Below are 20,391 nucleotides of genomic sequence, written 5' to 3' on the forward strand. Positions count from 1 at the left end.
CCCAGAAGCCTGGGTCAGAATCCCAGGCTGAATCAGGAAAATGGAGCTGGTCATCTGCTCCACCTACGTCAGACAGAGCAGGGACCGCTCAGTGGCTCTGGACAGTGGATCCAACCAAGACGGTTAGCTGCAGCCAAGAGTATGGAGGGGGCGTCTACCACCGGTCCAGGGCCTGGTCCTAAGGACATTTGCCGAGAATGGCAGGCCCTGTATCTGCATCCCCAGTTGGCTTTAGAAGGCACTGTTCCATGCGCGGTGCCTCCTGGTTGCCAGGCAGGGTCTGGATAGACACAGGCGGCGTTGGATCTCCAGCTGGCAGAATCGGTTCTGGTTGGACACTCGGGTGGCTACGCCCAGCCCACAGGTGGTTGAGCAGGGGCCCCAGGCTGTGCTCCAATTTGGACAGGGGACATCAGCAGACGCAGGAGTGGCAAGGGCAGAAAGTTGGTGTCCTGGGGGGTTAGCAAAAAGAGAAGTTGGGGCTCAGCAGCTAAGTTATCTCACCTGCTGGCTGTCACAGGGAACCTGGCAAGGCTGTTAAGGCTCAGTTTCTTCCTAAGCTTTCTACCATTTGGGACTGGATGAAGCAATCACTGAGGGTGTCTGAGCATAGTGCACCCTGTGACATTGCTCATGAAACAGCTAACAATGGCCGTCTTCCTTTCTCTACCTTCCTACTCACTGATACTTGTGTCTTACAAACACATTTGTGTGCCCTGTTTCTATAACATGAAGGGCCCAAGATGGCAGGCTCACCGGGGCCTATATCTTCCTCCCAGACTCTTTTCTCTTATGATTGATGTCCTTCCTCCTAGCCCTAAGAACATTCGGGAGAGTCTAGAGACATTTTCCATTGTCACAGCCAATGAATATATAGGAGGGGCTTTGGGGGGGAGGGTTGCTAATGACATCTAGAGGGTAGAGTCAAGGTTGTCTTTCCACGACCCACATCTTACCCAACAGCCCCCAACCACAAAGAATGACTCAGCCCATCCCAATTGTCACCGATGCTGATGCTGATAAAACCCTGCTCTGCACACACAGATGTCACGTGTTTGTGTATTAGGGCAGGAGGTGTGAGGGCACTTGGATCCTTGTATAAATGGTGCAGTGTTTGCATAGACCCCCACACATACCCTCCTAGGAACACAGGTCACCTCCCAATCACCGATGCTAGCTAAAATGGCAATGCTACTGGATAGTTCTGAAACCATCTTTGCTAAGGAAATAGTTTGCACATGCTCAGTGCAGGCCCGATTACAGAACTGTTTTGTTGAGGTTTGCTCTGTAAGGTCTAGGCCTATGAGATACTTCTCTCACGCCTACAAGCTTTTGTTGAGTGACTTCCCCTGTTTACAAGCTTTTGTTGTGCAAACCGAGCTCTTTGATTTAAAACTATTGACTCCAGCCAATTACTGGAGGGTTTAGAGGTAGGTGGGTTTAGAGTGACCTGGTTGGAGGTAAGGGGTGGGAATGAGAGAAAGGAGGAAGCCACCATGAGGGGAGAGAAACCATAAGCACATGGCCAGGAGAAACAGCAAATATTTGGGGTACACCGTTGGGGAGGTAACCAGGCCTGCAGTTAGAAAAGTAGAACAGAGGGTGAACCCACCACCCCACCCCCACTCAGTACTGTCAAAGCCAAATAAAATAACCATAGACGGAGTCTTGTGTATTTGTGAGCTTGTCCGGAATAAGCTTGAAGAATTTGCACTACACTATTTCTGATGCACAGCTGGCTGAGATACGAATACAGAGGATTAAGTGTAAGTGTGTAAGTGTGCTCATGACCCTGTCCATGTGCATATAGGGGAGGTCAGATGGGGGGCAGGGTTTTTCTATTGCTTTTTAGTATGAAAGCTGAGGACTGGCTGTGTGGTTCAATGGTAGAGCGTTTGCCAAACGTGTGCAAAGGTCTAGGTTCATCTCCACCTACTATTGGGGTGTCGGAATACAGAGGTGATTTAGATGACACTCTCCTACGTGCCTAACCTGATGGATCCTATTCCCTGGCAGGTATGAGGTTGGCCTTAGCACTTACAGAGTGCTAACACCAGGCTTTCTTACAGCACCTTTACTTGGACAGATTCATTTTGTCTTCTCTACGGTTATAAAAGGTAGATGTTCTTATTAGTTTACAGTTGGAGAAACTGAGGCCAGCAACTTCAACAACTGTCTCAGAGTCATACCGCAAGCATATTCAGAACTGAGTGTAGAAACACAGCGTCCATCTTTTAAGCCATCTGTCTCTTTCCTTCCCATTCAGGAGCATCCACAGCACCAGCCCTCACCTCCTGCTCACCTTCCCCAGCCAAATTCATGCGGTAAGGATAGTGTTTTTAAAGAAACAGGATGGTCTGAAGAGATGGCCCAGTGGTTAAGGGCACTGACTGCTCTTCCAAAGGTCCTGAGTTCAAGTCCCAGCAACCACATGGTGGCTCACAACCATCTGTAATGAGATCTGATGCCCTGTTTTGATGTGTCTGAAGACAGGGACAGTGTACTCACATACAATAAATAAATAAATAAATAAATAAATAAATAAATAAATAAATAAATCAGTGAAACGGGACAACAAAATCCCAGAGTTGAAAGCTTGTAGAAGGATGTAGCTGCCATGAATATCCCTCTGCTCTACCCTGGGCTGTGTCCCAAACTCTAGTCTTGTCTGGTGCAGCTTTTACATAGCCTTTACCTACAGATTTTACCTAAATCCAAACAATCATTTGTTTATGATATTAAAAACCATCCACATGTATTTAAGTATCATAAATATATTTTCCATACATATATTTTATTTCATACTATATTATTCTATATTTATTATCTATATATACTCCCTTATGGCAGTTATACTGTATTAATACCCCTGCTGTGAGATGCCTAAATCTCACTCAAGTATACAATTGCTCCTTCCTCCCCACCCCCACCCCGACTCTGCCACCTAAATTTGAACTCTTATGTTTTAAGATTTATTTTTATTTTATGTGTGTATTATGCACCTCATGTATGCATGTGCACCATATGCATACCTGGCACCCACAGTGGTCAAAATTGGGCATCGGATTTCTCTGGAACTGAAGTTATGGATGGTTATGAGCCACCATATTGGTACTAAAGAATTAAACCCGCATCCTCTGCAAGAACAGCAAGTGCTCTTAACTACTGAACCACATCCCAAGTCCCCTGAACTTTATTTTTGATGATTTCTTAGTTAAAATGATATCCCCTCGGTGGTTGCCTTTTGGGTTGCCAGCTTGTCCGTTTTGTTTCTAGGAGCTGCTGCAGCTGAGGCCTTGGTGGCCCGGGGCCTTGGTGGCCCAGGGCCTACTCCAAACTCACTCACCTTGGGCCATGGAAGGCTGGACCGCCGGCATCACTCCCTGGTCACACACCCACTCTGGGCAGCACCTTCCAGGCACCTGTATCCTCATGGGGCGCGGGCAGTCCCAGCTGGGCAGCCGTACATCCTCGCCGCACAGCGGCAGGCAGGTGAGGCCACCGTCGTCACAGCGGCACAAGACCCTGCAGTTGGGTTTAAAGGTCTCCCCATCCAGGTACCTGCGGCCATTCACCTCGCAGCCACTGTCGTCCTCTTCCACTGCACAGGGAGGAGAAAGGACCCTGTGCCTTCCCCTCTCTTCCCCACACCCCTGCCGCGCTGGCCGGCCTCTCTCTTCAGCAAGACAGAGAGGCATCCAGGAGCCTGGCTTGGGCTCCAGCTCTGTATTTTCTCAGCTATGGGCCAAGTAATTTCACTTCTTGCCTCAGTTTCTCCATGTGAGAAGTAGGATATGTTGGTACCAATTTCACAGCTGAATGAAATTATGGGGGTACCTGTTAAAGGTTGTAAGTAGCTTGGTTGGGAGAGTGCTTGACTAGAATGGTCAAGGCCCCCAAGCTCAATCCCCAGCACTGTATAACCTCTGTGATAGCATGCTTGGTGGCACTCCAGTGGAAACAAACACAGCCAACAAGCCAAGACCATGTAGCATGGTGATCCGGCCTAGTGAAATATCGCCTAAGGTACTAGAGAGGGACTTACAATTTCTTAACTATCAAGACAGGGCCTCACAGATGAAGTGGTGTATAAGTTGGAATGTAAAAGAAGTCAGGGAACTTCCCATGTGTGTCTAGGGAAAGAAGGAGCACAAAGAAATGGCCAGTGCAAAGGCCCTGTGGTCCAGAACATGACTTGGGTGCTCAAGGCTTGTGTGGCTAGGGCAGAGAGTGGGAACAAGGGAAGGGATGAAGTTGTCTTATCAAAATGTGAAGCACACTCTGATGAAATAGATGAACTGTAAAAAAGCAAAACAAAACAAAAACCCTGAGCTATCTCTCTTTCTCTAACGTTTCAACTGGGGGTAATTTTGCCTTTGGTGACCCTTGGCAAAGTCACCACTGGTGGCTGATCCTGGTACCCCATAGGCAGAGAGGGTGATGCTAAAGAGAGAGCTTCTCAGCAACAGTGGTCCTGGTATCAGTCACCAGGCCCTGCCCCAAAGTGTCAGAGGATACCCAGCCCTAAGAGAGTGGTGAGGAATGTCACACGTCCAGTGCCACCCAAAAACAGCACGGTGTGTGTGTGTGTGTCTCTGTGTGTGTGTGTGTGTGTGTGTGGTCACAAAGAAGCTTAAGGCTCCCAGCCCAGGTATGGACTGTTACTTAAATCTGATTGAAGGTGAAACAGGCTGTACGGCATAGAGCACGCCAGCTAACATCTTTGAGCCTCAGTTTCCCTATTTGTAGAACTTGTGCAACAGGACAAGTGCCCAGCACTGCTTGTGGCACACGACACGCCCCGCATGCAGCCGGCACCCTTGCTCTCCGAGGGGCTGTACATTTGTCTCGAGGCAGCTGTCTGCCCAGCTCTGAAAGCTGCTGTGAGATAGACGGATGTGGATGGAAATCATGACCGTCCCAGAGGGAAGAAACAGGGAGCAGGCCCTTGGGTCACCAGTTGAGTTGAGTAAACCTAATGCCTAAAGTGAGGTGAAAGAGATCCTGAGAGCACGCTCCAATTTGACTCTGGATCCCATGGCCTTGACGCCCTCCCCCCACCCACCCATCCCCACACACGCTGGTCTGGCAAATCTGCTTACAGAGGCACATGGCCCCATGGCCACCGGGGCCTGCCCCAGGCTGACAAACCAGGCCCTGGCTGGGGTCGCAGAGCCGCAGATGGTCACAGGATTCCCCCAGCCTCCGCGCACACACTTGACAGCAGCCACAGCCATCCAGCACCAGGGGTACCCCCAGTGGACACTGGGGTGGTGTCCAAGGACAGGTACAGGGTGTCGGGCACAGCTGGGCACATACCTGAGGAGACAAAAACCTCACTCAGTTTTGACTGTCGTGGAAGGTATGGGGACTCTCACGACCGGTCACTTCTCTGCCAAATCAGACAGTTTGGGATCCCTAGCTTGGCCTCGGTGTCAGACAGAACTGGCCTTCGACCTGAGCTATCTCATGGTGCTCCTAAGAGGTGGCCTGTCACTGACCCTGAGCAAGAACCCAGGTCAGAGTCTCAATCCTAGGCTCTGCCTGATTGGCTGAGAGGCCTGAGAGCTCTTTGAACTCTCCAAGCCTGAGTTTCCTCACCCAGGAAATGATGTCACTAAGCCCTGAGCATAGGTAGGAGGTCATCAGTACGGCTAGCTTTTTGTTTATTTATTTTTGGTGTGCACATGTACCTGTAGCATGCAGGTGTTTATGTGTAAATATGAGGACATCGGCATCAGGTGGAGGAATTTGTCATTCTCTACCTTGTATTTTTTGAGACAGAGTATCAAAAATACTGACAATCACCAATTGCCAAGTGAACCTGAAGATCACACTGCTACCCACTCAGTTCTGGGTTACAGATGGGTCCCACCATGACTAGCTGCTACACATGAATGCTGGGAATCCATCTCAAGCCCTCAGACTTGCACTGTGAGCCTTTTATCCCCCCTAAACAATCTCCTCACCCTCCTGAATGTGGCTAACTCCGGTGGCCATCTTTGCTATGAGCTCACACTCCAGCAAGTGTAAAAGCCTGAGGTGATAAACATCAAAGGCAGCAATCTGTGTGCGTTCTTACCCCTCAGGCTGAAGAAATCAAACCGAACGTGCAATTTCCTGGTCTTGGCACAGCCCAACATGTGCACAGTCAGATTAGCCAGGTAAGAAGAGGGATGCAGATTCCCAGGCCTCCTCTGGGACTCATGAAACTACAAACAACAGAGGTAGGACCTGTATCTATTTAAAAAGCTGTCTAGAAGCTTCTAAAACCCATCTAGGTCAAGAGAGCATCTGGCCCAGTCCACCCCAACTTTCCACCCCCATACCACACCACTCCACCCCGCCACACACACAAATGGGAAAACTGACTCCCCAGGAGGGAAAGTGATTGCCCATAGTCAGATCTGGGAGCTGTGCCAAGCACATCTCGCTGAGGTGGACTCGCAGCCCCAGAAGAGGACACTTCTGAAGAAGGCAAAAACTGAGCCAGGGGCTCGGTACCCATTCATTGCAGGGCTTCACCCAGTACCACAAGTGCACCTCCCACCCAGGACAGAGATACACAAATGAAGTACCAGAAGCCATGGAGGTATCACTCAAGATGTTCCGGATTGCCCTTACCTCACCAGTGGATGATCATTCTTTAACGGGAGTAGAAGGCCTTACATGGAAGATTTGTGATTTTAGAAAAGAATACTAAAGAACCAAACCTCTTGATGGGCCCAAGGAAACAGTGATCCGTTTACCGTACCCCCTATCCTGCCCACCCCTGGACCCAGAGTTCCAGAAACCTGCTTTCCAAGGCTTGCAGTTCTCACTCTGGCCAGCAGGGGCCGCCCCCAGAGTTGCTGCTTGTCCCTGACCAGTTCCCACCTAAGGCAGGGCACTCTGCAGAATTTCAGATTCTGGAGGGTTCCTGGAGCAGCAGCCTCTAGGAGCTTGCCATGAACATGTACTGTCACCTCTCCAAGGCTTCTGCGTAATCTCAACATGGAATACAATACATTCTTGGGTAACTCACTTGCAGGAAAGAGGCGGACTTTCAGAGCAGGGGTCTGACTCCTTTGGCTGAGCAGAACTGGCTAAGCACAAAAGAAGCCTGCTACGAAGCCCTAGGTCTGCTGGGGCTCTCAGTAGCTTCTGGCTTCTCCAGGTCCTAACTCCAGGAAAAGCCACTCACGGTAACCTTACGCTGAGCGCTGTGTGGACAAGCCTTTCGTTTAGCCCTTTCCCAGGAGGTATGGGTGACTTGTCTGGTCTAAAGATGATGAAATAACACTTAGGAGACTAAGGCAGAAGAATTTTGAAGTTAGCCTGAGCTACATAGTGAGTTCCAGGTCAGCCTAGGCTACAGAGTGACACATTGTTTCAAAATAAACTCCAAAATAATGACGGCAAAACAGGTCAAAACAAAAGCCATCAGACAGGAGCAGGATTCAGGTTGGTGGGAAGCCAGAGTTCAAATTTACCTCTTGAGCCTGTTGTCTTCCAGGGGCTCCGTTAGCACCTGAACCTTTTCCCCAGTCTCTGCCCTCCGTTCAAGGACAGTGACCAGGCAGGGCAGGTGTTCTTGCTTAACATATGGAAACAGCAGCCTGCTGGCCTCCTCTCCTCTGCCTGTGTTAGCCATCCTGCCCCCATATTCAAGCTGTCTCTTTTGCTTGATCTCCCCAGACTAAGTAACTAGGACTCTGGTCACTGTCAGATCAGGAGCCCACAGCCTGCCTGGAAGACCCAGAATTTCCTCCCCTGGGAAGGATGCAGGTTCACATCTTCTCCATGACTATGTCCTTAGGTTTCTGTGACAGATGCCAATCAACTTCCCGGGTCCAGGAATGAATGGCCTCACGAATGTCACTCCCAAAACAGTTCTTTCTCACCCTTTCAGAACCCTCTTCCCCATCCCGGCGCCCCCAGTGGACCCACGAGACTACCCAAGCCACCCACTCCAGCATCTTGTTCTGCCCATCTCCTTCCAAGACTGAAGGCCAGTTGGTCTAGGGAGACCTCTTGGGTCTCCATTGGCTCCTGGCCTGCCTCTATGTTACTGGGAAGTCGACATTTAGTTGAGGTATTGCCCAGGTTAGGATGAAGAGACATAGACTAAGGTTTCCTCCAAGCACACCTATGTCTGCCCCGGGCTCCAGATACAACTCTTTTATTGTTTGTTTTCTTTGCTGTGTGGCTTGGGGTCTGTTGCTCACCCTTTCTGAGTCTCCTTTGACTAAAACAGGACAATTTCTTATAAGACTGTTGTAAACTCGAGGCAAATGGAACTACTCACATCTTATAAGGCTGTGGAGGCAAATGGAACTACTCACAAGCTAATTAAAAGATGTCCGATGTGAACCAAGGGACAAGGACATGGACCTCAGAGATGTCTCCTGCTCTGTACTTTGCAGTCAGACACCAGCATCCACCTCTGTCCTGGTTCAGAGCTACAACACTCACATCTGATTTAGTTTCTTGGAGGGGACTAGAGGGTCCCACTGGCCTCTTTTAGACACTCATGTAGGTCCAGGACCTGTGCTATCCTGTGTGGAGCACAGTCCTCAACAGTCTCCTCAGAAGCCCCATGAACATTGTAACCATTTCACTGAGGCTGAAGCTCAGAAAGGGAAGGACACTTGCCTGAGGTCACACAGCAAAACCTGCAAGCTGTCTGGGCCCAGAGAGGGAAGCAAGCCTGGGCAGAGAGACAAGACTGTATCCAGGATAGGGTCTTTCCAAGAGTCCTATGTTGTGACCACATATCTGTCCCACCACCCAGAATTCTGCTGTATTTCAAGACCAGGATGTCTTACCATTGAGAGAAGGCAGAGGAAGGAAATGGCCAGGAGGTGGATCAGTGGGCTGCACCTCATGTCACCGTGTCCCTTGTGGAGCCAGCTTCAAACCTGGGAGGCAAGACCTGAGTCTTTTTTATGTTCTAGAGTGAATGAGGGCAGGCAGACAGCCAGACACACAGACAGATACACACACACACACACACACACACGTTTATAGTCCTTACACTTTTCCCCATGGTCTCAGGAATAAGCCCAGTTACCTGAAGATGAGGCCGTGGAGGCCACCAAGCAGGCGTCTGACAGTGAACGAAGCCCAAGCCACCACAAGTGCCAGAATTTAGGACAAACTGACAGGAGCCTTTCAGCTCCTCAGTTCCCAACAAAAAAAGACCTCCACCCCAAGCCACTGCCACAGGAGCTGCAGCCTTGCCAAGGCCCCTGTCCCACCCCAATGTCCTCGGGAGATCGGAAGCATCTGCCAAATGCTTTGCAGATCTGACCCACGACGTCCCGAGCCCTGTAGCTCAAGCTCTGGGCAGCCCAGACCCAGCCTGCGGTTTCTGGCAGGGAGACTGGCAGCCGCCCAGAGGTGGGTGTGACCCTAGCAGAGCTTCTTTGGCGGCCTGTCTGCTCTTGGCAACCAAGAGCCTCCCTATCCTCCTGGGCTCTGAAGGTGGCCTGGTGTGGCCAAGCCTAAGCAGACTGAACCTACTGTGTGCTGGCACTTGCTGGACTCTGCTGATCTGATTGAGCTAAATTGTCCTTGTTGAATTCTACCAGCTTTGAGGGGCTCTGTAGGACTGGAGACACAGCACAGACCCGGGGACCGGAGCCCGGGGCATGGGGACAAGAATGGAGGGAGTAATAAACCCCCCTTGCTCAGACTGAGGGTGGATTACAACTTCTTCGGGAGATGCCATTTCTGAAAGATAACAAGGCTCCGAGGTAGAATGTTCCAGAGGGAACAGCACGTTCAAATGCCCAGAGGAAGGAGCCAGCATAACAGCCTGGCATACTCAGTGCCGAAGGTGCCTGGGGGGCATGTGGCTTCCTGGGCACTGGGCTAGGCAGGAATATGCAGAGAATAAAACACAGGATTCACTTCACTAACTGAATCACTGGGTACCGGGGACGTCCCTAAGGTCCCGTCAACTGATGTCGGTTGAAGGACAAGGGATTTGAAGGTCAGGGTACAGAGAAAATCTTCCGTGTTCTGTGTAGAAGCATCATCTGTCGATCAAAAGCTGATTGGCCAATGAGCTGATGCAGGAAATAGAAGGTAGGACACAGGGAGAGGCAGGGTGGATTCTGGGATAGTCCTGAAGGAAGAGATTCACCCCAAATATTGATGGAGACAGACAACTGAAACTGAGTAGAGGTAACCAGCACTTGTAGAACAGAATAGGCATGCTCATTGATCTGTGACCTAGTGGGACTGAGCGGAAGCTTTAGGCCTAGGCAGTTATGCAGAAATAATTCCTTCTCAGAGCCATTACTTCGGAAACTTGGGCATGGGAAGAAAAGGTTGAGGTTATACCAGGGTTACAGCTCCGTTGATGGAGTGTGTGTCCGGCATGCACACATCCCTCAGTTCCCCATAATTATGCTACACAGAGAGTTTGAGTCTAGAATGGCAACAAGAGATCCTACTTGAAGAAGAAGTAGGGGGGTGGAGACTGGAGCTGAGATGCTTGGATAAGGCTGTGGCTCCCAACACCTCCACCAGTTACAGTGCAACAAACCTGCGAGCTCAGATCATAGGAGGCTAGCCTGGGCTACAAAGAAAGACTCTATCTCCAAAGAAAACAAGCATAGAGTTTACATATTCCTTCCAGGTCACACACAGGCTATGCCTACTACTGTGGGTAGAAGGATGAATATCAGAAAAATAGGTGTATGTGACCCTGCTTCAGTCGGGGCCTGAGAGAGAGATGGAGTGGCCAGTTGTTCGTAGCTCCCTGCTTGGTCCTTCCTATGGTTACTGAGACTAGGCTATGCCACATGTAGGCGTGATACCAGGGAGTTTGGAAAGGCAGATCGCCATCATTTGGTTAGGTAGTGGGGCAGAGGAATGGTACACAGGACCCGAATCAGGCAGGTGTGGAAGGAGAAGCAGCCGGGCTGTGTGGCTGGCGTGCCAAGGTGGGTACAAAGTCCACTGTGAGCCAGGTTGGACACCTTGCCTTGATTGCTCATCTATTCTGTGACTGCACAGAAACTCTGCCCCCTCTCTGGGTCTCAGACAGATCTGCACAGTGTCCACACCAATAACTATCTTTATTTCCTGCCACCATCACCAAGACCTGAGTTTATGTAAGGCCGAGATACACTCAGCTAGGCAGCTAGGCAAGGCCACATGGCTAGCTTCCTGTTGTGAGTTATGCAAAAGTGTTGGGTGCAAATTCTGAGACCGTTCCCTAAAGGGAGGGCCTTTCTTCCTTGGCTTCTGGTCAAAGGTGGGATGGGGATGTTCTGAAGCCATCTTGGACCATGGGGGTGCCTTGAAGATAGATCTCATGTTCAGGGGAGGTAAAAACAAAGCTTTTTTTTTTTTTTTTTTAAGGGAGCTTGGAGCCAAGCAAGGGTGAGCGCACATGGCATTCTTGTGCTTTTAAGGCTGAGGCAGGAGGGTAATGATTTTAAGTTTAGCTTGGGCTACATAGAGAGATCCTGATTCATAGACAAAAAGGAGAGGATGAATCTCTAATGATGCCTAGAGCTACATATGTGTCCTGGATACTCTTAATAAATTTAATTTACATAATTAAGGGGCAGTGATATGTGCATATATATACAATTATATCTAACCACTGGTTTTATTTATTTATTTATCTATCTATTTGTTTGTTTGTTTGTTTATTATGAGTACACTGTAGCTATCTTCAGGCACACCAGAAGAAGTTATCAGATCCCATTACAGATGGATGTGAGCCACCATGTGGCTGCTGGGAATTGAACTCAGGACCTCTGGAAGATCAGTCAGTGCTCTCAACCACTGAGCCATCTTTCCAGCCCCATAGCCACTGGTTTTAATATGTATATTGTCCCACAGACCCTGTTATTTGAGCTGACATGAGTTGAGGTATGCATTCCTGGTTAGTTACTGCTGATGTAAAAATACCATTTTTGTTTTGGTGGTGGTGGTGACTACACACCTGGAAGCCATGCTGAATCCCATTTACTATTCTATCTGTTGATTTGTCTAACCTCGTCTCTCCCCTTCACAAATCTCATCTTTCCTTGCCTAGCTGTCTGGCCCCAGGCCTCAGACCACAGCAGCAGTATCTGCTCTTCTCACCTTTCCCTGGCCCTTCAGAACACCGATGTAGCTTTTGGTTATGAAAAGCTCTGTGAGATTAAGGTACTTCTCTTTCCTGAAGACTAAGGACCAAGAGCCATGTCTGTTCCAGGTGTTATGAATAACCGGACTGTATTTTTTCTCCTTGATCCTCTGAGGCAGATATGCTGGCGAGTTCTCGGTAGTTAATGTTTTCTCTGGGATAAACTTCCTGATAGTGAAGGAATGTGATTATCTTAACCTTGCTGGATTCAGCCAGTCTTTTATTTAGTCTCCATCTGTTCATAAATGAAATGGGCCTGGACCGTTCTTTTATGAGTTGCCTTATCTAGTTTTTGTAACAGCAGACATTTATCAAATAGCTCACTTGGCAGGTTCCCTTCCCCTTTCCCTTCCCCTGTCTCCCTTGTAACCTATACAACATAAGAACTGTCTCCTGCAGTTCATCAGGGCTTTGCCATCAGAGTCCCCACCCCCTACCCCAGATGCTGATTTGAGGCTGGGAAGGTCTTGACTGCCATCAGATCTGGGAATGTGATCAACTTCAAGTCTCCGCTTGTCTTTAGGCCAATCTTTTGGCATGTCAGCACTTGTGTGTCTGTGTGCACAAGAGTAGACTTTCACACCAGTGGGTAGAGGCAAGGAGGTCACAGGTCATGGTTGACTTTCCTCCTCTGCGGCTTTCCGTCTTTTGTTTTGAGACAGGGTCTCTCTCTCTCTCTCTCTCTCTCTCTCTCTCTCTCTCTCTCTCTCTCTCTCTCTCTCTCTCTCTCTCTCTGAACATGGAGTTACTGCCTCCCTAGGCTGGGACCCTCCGGCCTCTGGCTTCCAGATCTGGCACTGTGGGTGTGTGCTGCCAGATTCAGCATTTTAATGTAAGGTTGGGGGTTCAAATTCAGGTCCCTGAGCTTGCATCCACTACCCTCAAAGTCATTGTCACCTCCTTGTGTACCTTATACCTTGTTTCCCTAGGTTTTAGGTTTTCGGGTGCACAAATACACAAATACATCACTGGTTCACGGTGGCCTTAAATTACTTAACCCCCAGGTCTACATTATTGCCACCATTTTGCTGTATATTTTATTTTACCTGGTTGGGGGGTGGTGCTGGAGATGGAATCCAGGATTGTGGGTAAGTGCTCTGTCCCTGAGACACACATTCCAGCCCCTTCTCTGTTGTGTACCTCTGGTCAGCCTGCTTGGGCATGTGTGTCTGCTATTAATTTGGTCTTGTTTTTATGAATTCTTTTGGTCTCTAGCTTGTTGGTTTGTTCACAGAATCTCCTGCTGCACACAGCACATTCTGTTTGGCCCTTTGATACTGACTTTTTCTGCATCTTTAGCAATGCCATGTGGATCACAGAAAGAGCATGGGCTCCCACCCCTCAACTGGAGGTTGCCATCTTCAAAATGGATGCTTCCCACAACCCTGCCTCTGCTGTGATAGGAGGGACAGGTTGGGTCTCTCTGTGGCTTTCCTTCCATGTGTTTTGCGGGCCAGGCAGGAATTCAAATATCTGTTCCTGGCCTTTCGGTCCCAGGTGATGTGTGACAAGTCCCTAGGGACAGCTGTGGACTTGGACGGTTTGCCAGTTGGCAGAATGTTGAGCTGGCCGGGAGCTAGTGGGAGATGACAGATGGTCACAGAAGGGCTGAAATGTGGTCATCACAGGGCATATATATGACACAGTACACATGCCCATGTGAGCTGGGGTCTCAGGGTGAGGGAATGGCATGAGGATGGTGCCAAGTGTGTAGCTGTTGGTGAGCAGAGGCTTATGGTGACACATGATAGGGCTTTGGAAATGTGTAGGAGGATTATTCAAGGCATGCTGGGGAAAGGCTAGCATGTGTCTAAACGAGTCAGTGTGTAGCCAGTCTTCATTATGGGAGTCTTCTTTTCCCACCCTTTATCCACATTCCAGTTTCACCCCATCACTAGATAAGAGAGAAAGAAGGAGAGAAGAGAGAGAAAGAGGGAGAAAGGGAAAGAGAGACCCCCTGAATCTGATTTATTTCCTTTTGTCTCTTCTTTGAACAAACCACAACCCCCCTGAACAACCAACAACCACTAACCCCATCTGGGGCCCTGGCATTTATATCCCCTCTGAAAAGTTCCCAGAATTCCAAACATCACACAATCTCAAAAACTATCTGCAGCTGGCAAAATCATGCTTCTGCTAGAGCATGAGACAAATCATGATCAATAGCTGCATACAGTCTGAAGCAGCCATATATCCCCACCCCTGGGATTGAAATGAAAACACATTCTTATACTATTTCTGAGTTTTTAAAGAAACCACAATTCCAGCATTCTCTCATGCATCAGTGAAGTGAAGAAGCCAGGCTCCAATCCCAGCTTTGTTGCTCTGCACCTCTGGGCAAATCCTTTGACTTTGTTGGACTCAGTTTCCTTATCCATTTGTTGGACTCAGTTTCCTTATTCCAAAAAAAAAAAAAAAAAAAAAAAAAAAAAATGGGTGAGAAGTAATTCCTTACTTCCTTGGGCCCCAGAGGTCTATGTTGTATATACCTGGAAATCACTTATATCCAGAGGGATAGTGCTGACTCAGAGAAGGGCTTGGAGTAAGGACCTCAACAGAGACCCACAGACATTCAGAATTCAGAATACTTTGCTAATTTGGGACCAATTGATCAAGACCAAATGAGGGAGCTAGGTTGTTCCTATCACACCCGAGAGCTCCTGCCTTGGTCAAAAGACCCCAGCTCCAAGGACCTACTTCTCCACCAGGGTTCCTATAGGTGCCACTATCTAATACACTACTCATATGTCCATTCTTCCATTTGTGTCTGTCTGTGTGACCCATATGTATATCTATTTGTACACCCATCCATCCATTTATCTATCCATCCATTCATCTATCCATTCATCCATCATCCATCATGCATCTATCCACCCATCCATCCATCCATTCATCCATCATCTATCCATTCATTATCCATCTATCCAACCATTCATCCATTCATCCATTCATCCATCCATCATCCATCCATCCATCCATCATCCATCCATCCATCCATCCATCCATCCATTCATCCATCCATTCCTCCATCTTCCATGTATTCATTCTATAAACCTTGGATGTACAGGCCATGCCTTGGTGTTAAAGAAGAAGGAAAAACATGTCTTTGTCCACAGTGAGCTCATGGGGTCCGTGGTCAGAGACCAGCAGAGACAATTTCCACATAGTAGGGAATGCTGAGGAGAAAGAGAGGGAGGCCTGAGCCAGCCTCAGAGGACATGACACTGAATTTGGAAGCAAGTGTGGGTTTTGCCCAGGTGATCTGAGCAGGGAAAGGGGAAAGTAAAGGCCTGGAGGTAGTGGGATTGAATCTGGGTGAAGCCATGGTGTGGAGAGGGAGCTGCAGCTGAGAAATGTCAGCTGGGAAGTATATTGGTAACTGGGGTGGAAATGATGCCAAGGTCTTGGGCACACTGCATGGCTGCCTGGAAAGGTAGGAAAGCCTTCACCAGCAGGTGCCAGAACCCACTCCCGTTCCTGCCTAAGTGATGTCAGGTAGCTCTATGAAGCCCAGTCCCCACTGGTGACATCACAAGTTGTCTTTCTAGCCTCCCAAGACTCCCCTGGCTTCTGAGTCATATGTGGTCAGCAAACCCAGGACCATGTGAACATGTGGCCTGGCCTGTAGCTAATTGTTCCCATCCCTGATATGTTGGGGGAGCATTGGCTGGGGAGAGGGCAGGGCTTGGTTAGTAGCTGCCCTTGGGGGTTCTAGTCATGGGGTGGCTGAGTCACTGTCTTGTCATCAGCTTGAGCTTTGGAGTCCCTGGTTGAGGGATGGGAGATCCATGTTCTCAGCTCATGGCTGCCTCCAGGATAGCTCTCCAGTCAGCAGACACTCCAGTCACAACATAGCCCCCTGTAATCCCCAATGCTTAAAATGGCTTGTGATACAGCAGGGAAAGGGGGCCTAAATGGGGCCACCCCTAAGCCCCCAATAGAAGAATGTGTCTTGGTTTTTCTGGGTCAGTCCCACATAGTCCAGGCTGGTCTCAAGCTTGCTATGTAGCTGAGGATGATGACCTTGAACTTCTGACCCTCCTGTCTCTACCTTTCAGGTGCTGGGATTACAGGATTGATCTGCAAACCCAAGTTTTTTGCAGTGCTGGAAACTGAACCATAGCTTCATGTTTATTATTAAACAAGCATGATACCAACTAAGCTACAGCCCATCCTAGAGAAGCAAAAGAGTCCCACACCCTCATGCTCAGGAAGGCAGACAGAAGCCCAGAGGTGGAAGCCACACAGCTGGTGTCTGTTCCTGTTGATCTCTCCTGTGCTGGAGACACCCAAGCTCTGTGGGTTTGTAGAGTCTGGGAGGTTAAGAGTTTCTCCCGGGACATATGCAGGCAGCTCTAAGGTCAGGTCTCAGTTGGACAGCCACCCCATCCCCTGAAAAAGCGGCTGCAGGGTATTGTGGGCAGGGGTGCATGTTGCAAGAAAGTTAACTGTGATATGTGTACCCTTTCCTGAATGCCGGATGCAAACAACAGCTGACTCCACCTCTGTGTAGAGATGAGAAAGCCCTGGTCTAGGAGTTCTTAGCTAGAAGGCTCAAGGCCTACAGCATGCTCAGGGCTCAGAAGTGACGTGTGTCTGTCCATTCCAGAGCCAGATGAAAAACATGGATGTGGGTCGATATAAACAGGGCCCCCAAAAGACCAATGAGTAGACCCGAAGGGGTCTCTGTTGGACAGCCACCCCATCCCCTGAAAAAGCGGCTGCAGGGGATGTCTCTGTTCCTCCATAGACTGAGAAGGCAAATAGTACCCTAGCCAATGGCCCCCAACATATTCAGTGCCTCTCATAACACTGAAGCTCCCCAGGTGGAATCTAAGTCTGATTTACACTCATGACTTCAGCTTCTCCATAACTTCAGGCCCTATTTCTACACCAAAGACTTCAGGGTACTTACTATGAGACACAGATGGCTCTGGACAACCTTAAATATTAAATCATGTAATGATGTCACTCTGCCCATAATTACCACGGTTGCCCATCCAGAGGTGGGGAAACAGAGGCACTGAAAACTTTCATTAACCTTACCGAGTTAGACAGTCGGCGGAAACACAATCAGAATCTGAACACTTTGCCTCCAGAGTCACCTCTTGTGTGCATCTCCTGAGGGAATGGCGCCCTCCCAGGAGTATCCAGTAAGGGCCTGGTCCCTCTGATCAACCACTGCAGCAGGGTGCCCATGGATGATCTGGAGGGTGGCTGTCCCCCGTGCACTCATTTGGCCCTCACTATCCTCTCCCAGGCTGGCCATAAAGGTAAACGGGGCTCAGCTGTAGCCTTTGGTGCTTCTGCCAAGCTGGCATTTGAGGTCCTGAGGGTACCCAGGGGATCCCAGCCCAGCAGCTGGGCAACCTCAGGGCCAGCATTTCCGTAAACATCCCAGTGAGCCAGCCCCCTGAGGTTTGGCAGGCCCTGTGTGGTTTCCTCTGACATGGCCACTTCCACCCACTCTGCCTGGCTGGGCTTCCAGTAACGGTATGTTTTCTCTGGAGCTGTTGGTGCCAATGGTATGGGTGTCCGGGGACTTCCTTCCACTCGGTTCCCTCCAAGGGACCTTCTTTCCCTTGAAAAGGCTGAGGATTTGCTGCTCAGACACCTTGTGCTAACCAAGGCACCCCAGGACGTATAGAATAGACCTGGGGGTTATTCTGAGCACCACCCCTGTCACAAACCTAGTGGGGATCAGGCAGAAATAACTATAACACAAGCCTGGGGAGATGGCTCTGTCAGTAGAACACTGGATACTCCGACATTAGAGGCTCATTGCCTTGAAGAGTTGGGGGAAGGGCGCATGGCTCAGTAGTGGAACATTTGCCTGGCAGTGTAAGAACCTGGGTCCCATCCTCAACACCGAGAGAGGAAAAGGCTGTCAAGTATCGTCAAGATCCAAATGCCTGGCAGGAGAGGAATAAGACAGCTGTGGCCTGTCATTTGCTCTGTCACCTTGATCGAGTCATGTCACTCTGAGCATGTTTCCAAGTGGATTTGTTGGTGAGGACTACAGATCAGGGACAGGGTTTCCATCCATGAGGTAAACTAAGGCTCGGGAGGGCCAGCCCGTGTGTCCCACGGCTGCTGAGCTGAGAATGTACTTGCAACCACGTCCAACGCTTCCCATCAACTACTGAGCCACACAGTACTTTCCTCAAATGTAAACCCAGTGTCAGATTGCACAGTAAGCCTCAAGCCTGAGAGTTCTCAGGAGTTCTCAGCCCCACCCAAGAAGACCCTTGGGGCAAGGGTACATTAAAGATGGCGGGGTACCCCATTTATGGGAGAGCAAAGGGTAAGTCGATTTTCTGCTGGGTGCTGGCCCCTTTGTGAAGTGACAACCCCTGGCGTGCAAGACTGAGGTGTGGAGAGATGTGAGCAGAGTCTTCGTATGACAATGTACAGGACCACTCAGGTGGCCCAGATGGACAGGGACAGGGAGAAAAACTAAGTTTGTGCGAATAAGGAGGCTTAAGGTAGCTCCTGGTGATGGACCACGTCCCTCAATCAAAATTACTCACTTCATGCCCTGCTTCATCCAAATCAATGTGTGTTGAGTGAGACTTCAACCTGCTGGGGGGTCCGGAAGTGAAACTCCTTTCCACTGCGTCCCAGCTCCTACGATGGTTGGGTACCAGCAGTGGGAGAAGGGCAGGCCCTCAGAGCCCCCTTCATCCCACAGGGAAGCGAATAATGACTCAGGGTCCATATCCTGATGCTGGAATGAAACCCTGGCCTGATGCCTGGAAGTCTAGCCAGCCCCCGAGTCCTGCATCCTTTGCTTGGGTATGTTGGCGACGGAGGGGCTGTTGTGCGGATCCAGACAGAGAGTGAGCAGGCCTGTTGCTGCAGGAGTGCTCCGGGGTTCTGTACTGAGAGTCTGCTCTGTAAACAGGGGTCAAGGCTGTCCTTATTCTCACCAAAGCCTAAAGGCAAACACCGCCTGTGGTCTGAAAAGAACACGGAAGCCACTTCCTCTGGTCCAGAGAGGCTCAAGCAGCATCTGCCCCTCTTGCTGTCCTCAGATCCCTGGCATATGACTTAGCTGAGGGAAGCCAGTTCCCTTGGATGGGCACTGGGGTGCCTGCCCGGAGCCACCTGGATGTACTGTGGTGGATGGAGCCTGTTAGAAGAAGAGTGTTCCAGATCTGGACGTTGATATGATCTTGAATCTAATCTTGACGCCAGCCTTTCCTCGAAGTGCTTTAAAACATACACGCCTATAGTTTAGATGCCACAGGAGCATCGTAAAAATGAGAGACCAGCACAGTGCCTAGCACATGCCAAACACTCAGCAATTATTCCGTATGTGAGGGGCTTTTGGGGGGAGTGTATGTGGTGGTCAGAGGTCAATTTCTGGTGTCAGTCCTCAGTTAGGGTCTACTTTGTTTTCCAAGGCAGGTCCTCCCCCTAGTAGAATTATATCACTTTCTCCTTTCTTTTTTTTTCTTTTGTTTTAGATTTATTTATTTTTATAAGTACATTGTAGCTGTCTTCAGACACACCAGAAGAGGGTATCCGGATCCCATTAAAGATGATTGTGAGTTGCCATGTGGTTGCTGGAAATTGAACTCAGGACCTCAGGAAGAGCAGTCAGTGTTCTTAACCACTGAGCCATCTCTCCAGCCCTGAGATAGGTTCTCTCACTGGCCTAGAACTAGCCAAGCAGACTAGACTGGCTGGCCAGCAAAGGCCAGAGATGGGTCTGTCTCTGCCTCTCCGGTACTTGGATTACAATTACTCAACATCACACCTGGCTTTTGGTGGAGGGTCACTTCAGATCCTCCTACTCTCCTGCCAAGCCCTCTACTCAGGCAGCTACCCACTGTCATTAGTCACATGACATTAGCACAGAGGGGGCCTCAAAAGGCACTGGGGAGAATAGCAATTATACATGCTAAGAGGCCCAGAGTGTCTGCATGGGCAGAAGAAGAGGCAGAGGGATGCTGAGGGGAATCCAAGAGGGACCATGGCTAGGAAATGGATCCTGTCTACTGCAGAAAAGCAGCCAATAGGAAATAGAAGCATTGAAGTGTCAGCTCTAGAACAGAGAAGTTTTCTTCCACATGGTATTCTGGTCCCCATTTGCAGCAACATGAAAAGGAAAGTTATCGTAGGTTCCCGGTTACCTTACCCTACCAGACCTTTTTAAAATTTATTTTAATTTTAATTTTTTTGGATGATGTGAAAACAGTGGGGGGGTTTGCCCAGCCACAGCTGAGAAGGCAGAAATGAAGCTTCCATCTCGT

At 49.4% G+C, this 20,391-nt stretch overlaps 1 protein-coding gene across 1 annotated transcript; it reads right to left on the reverse strand.

Moving 5' to 3' along the window:
• Nucleotides 1–153: 153 nt before the first annotated feature.
• On the reverse strand, nt 154–9,111 carry CCN5 (cellular communication network factor 5). Its single transcript, XM_080925185.1, has 5 exons — nt 9,053–9,111; nt 8,808–8,900; nt 5,103–5,319; nt 3,347–3,601; nt 154–452 (listed from the first exon to the last, which is right to left on the reverse strand). The coding sequence occupies exons 2-5, from the start codon at nt 8,865–8,867 to the stop codon at nt 232–234; spliced, it is 753 nt and encodes a 250-aa protein (XP_080781311.1). The 5' UTR covers nt 8,868–8,900; nt 9,053–9,111; the 3' UTR covers nt 154–231.
• Nucleotides 9,112–20,391: the final 11,280 nt, after the last annotated feature.

The sequence above is a fragment of the Micromys minutus genome (genome assembly GCF_963924665.1).
Source record: "Micromys minutus genome assembly, chromosome: 11".
Taxonomy (NCBI): Eukaryota; Metazoa; Chordata; class Mammalia; order Rodentia; family Muridae; genus Micromys; species Micromys minutus.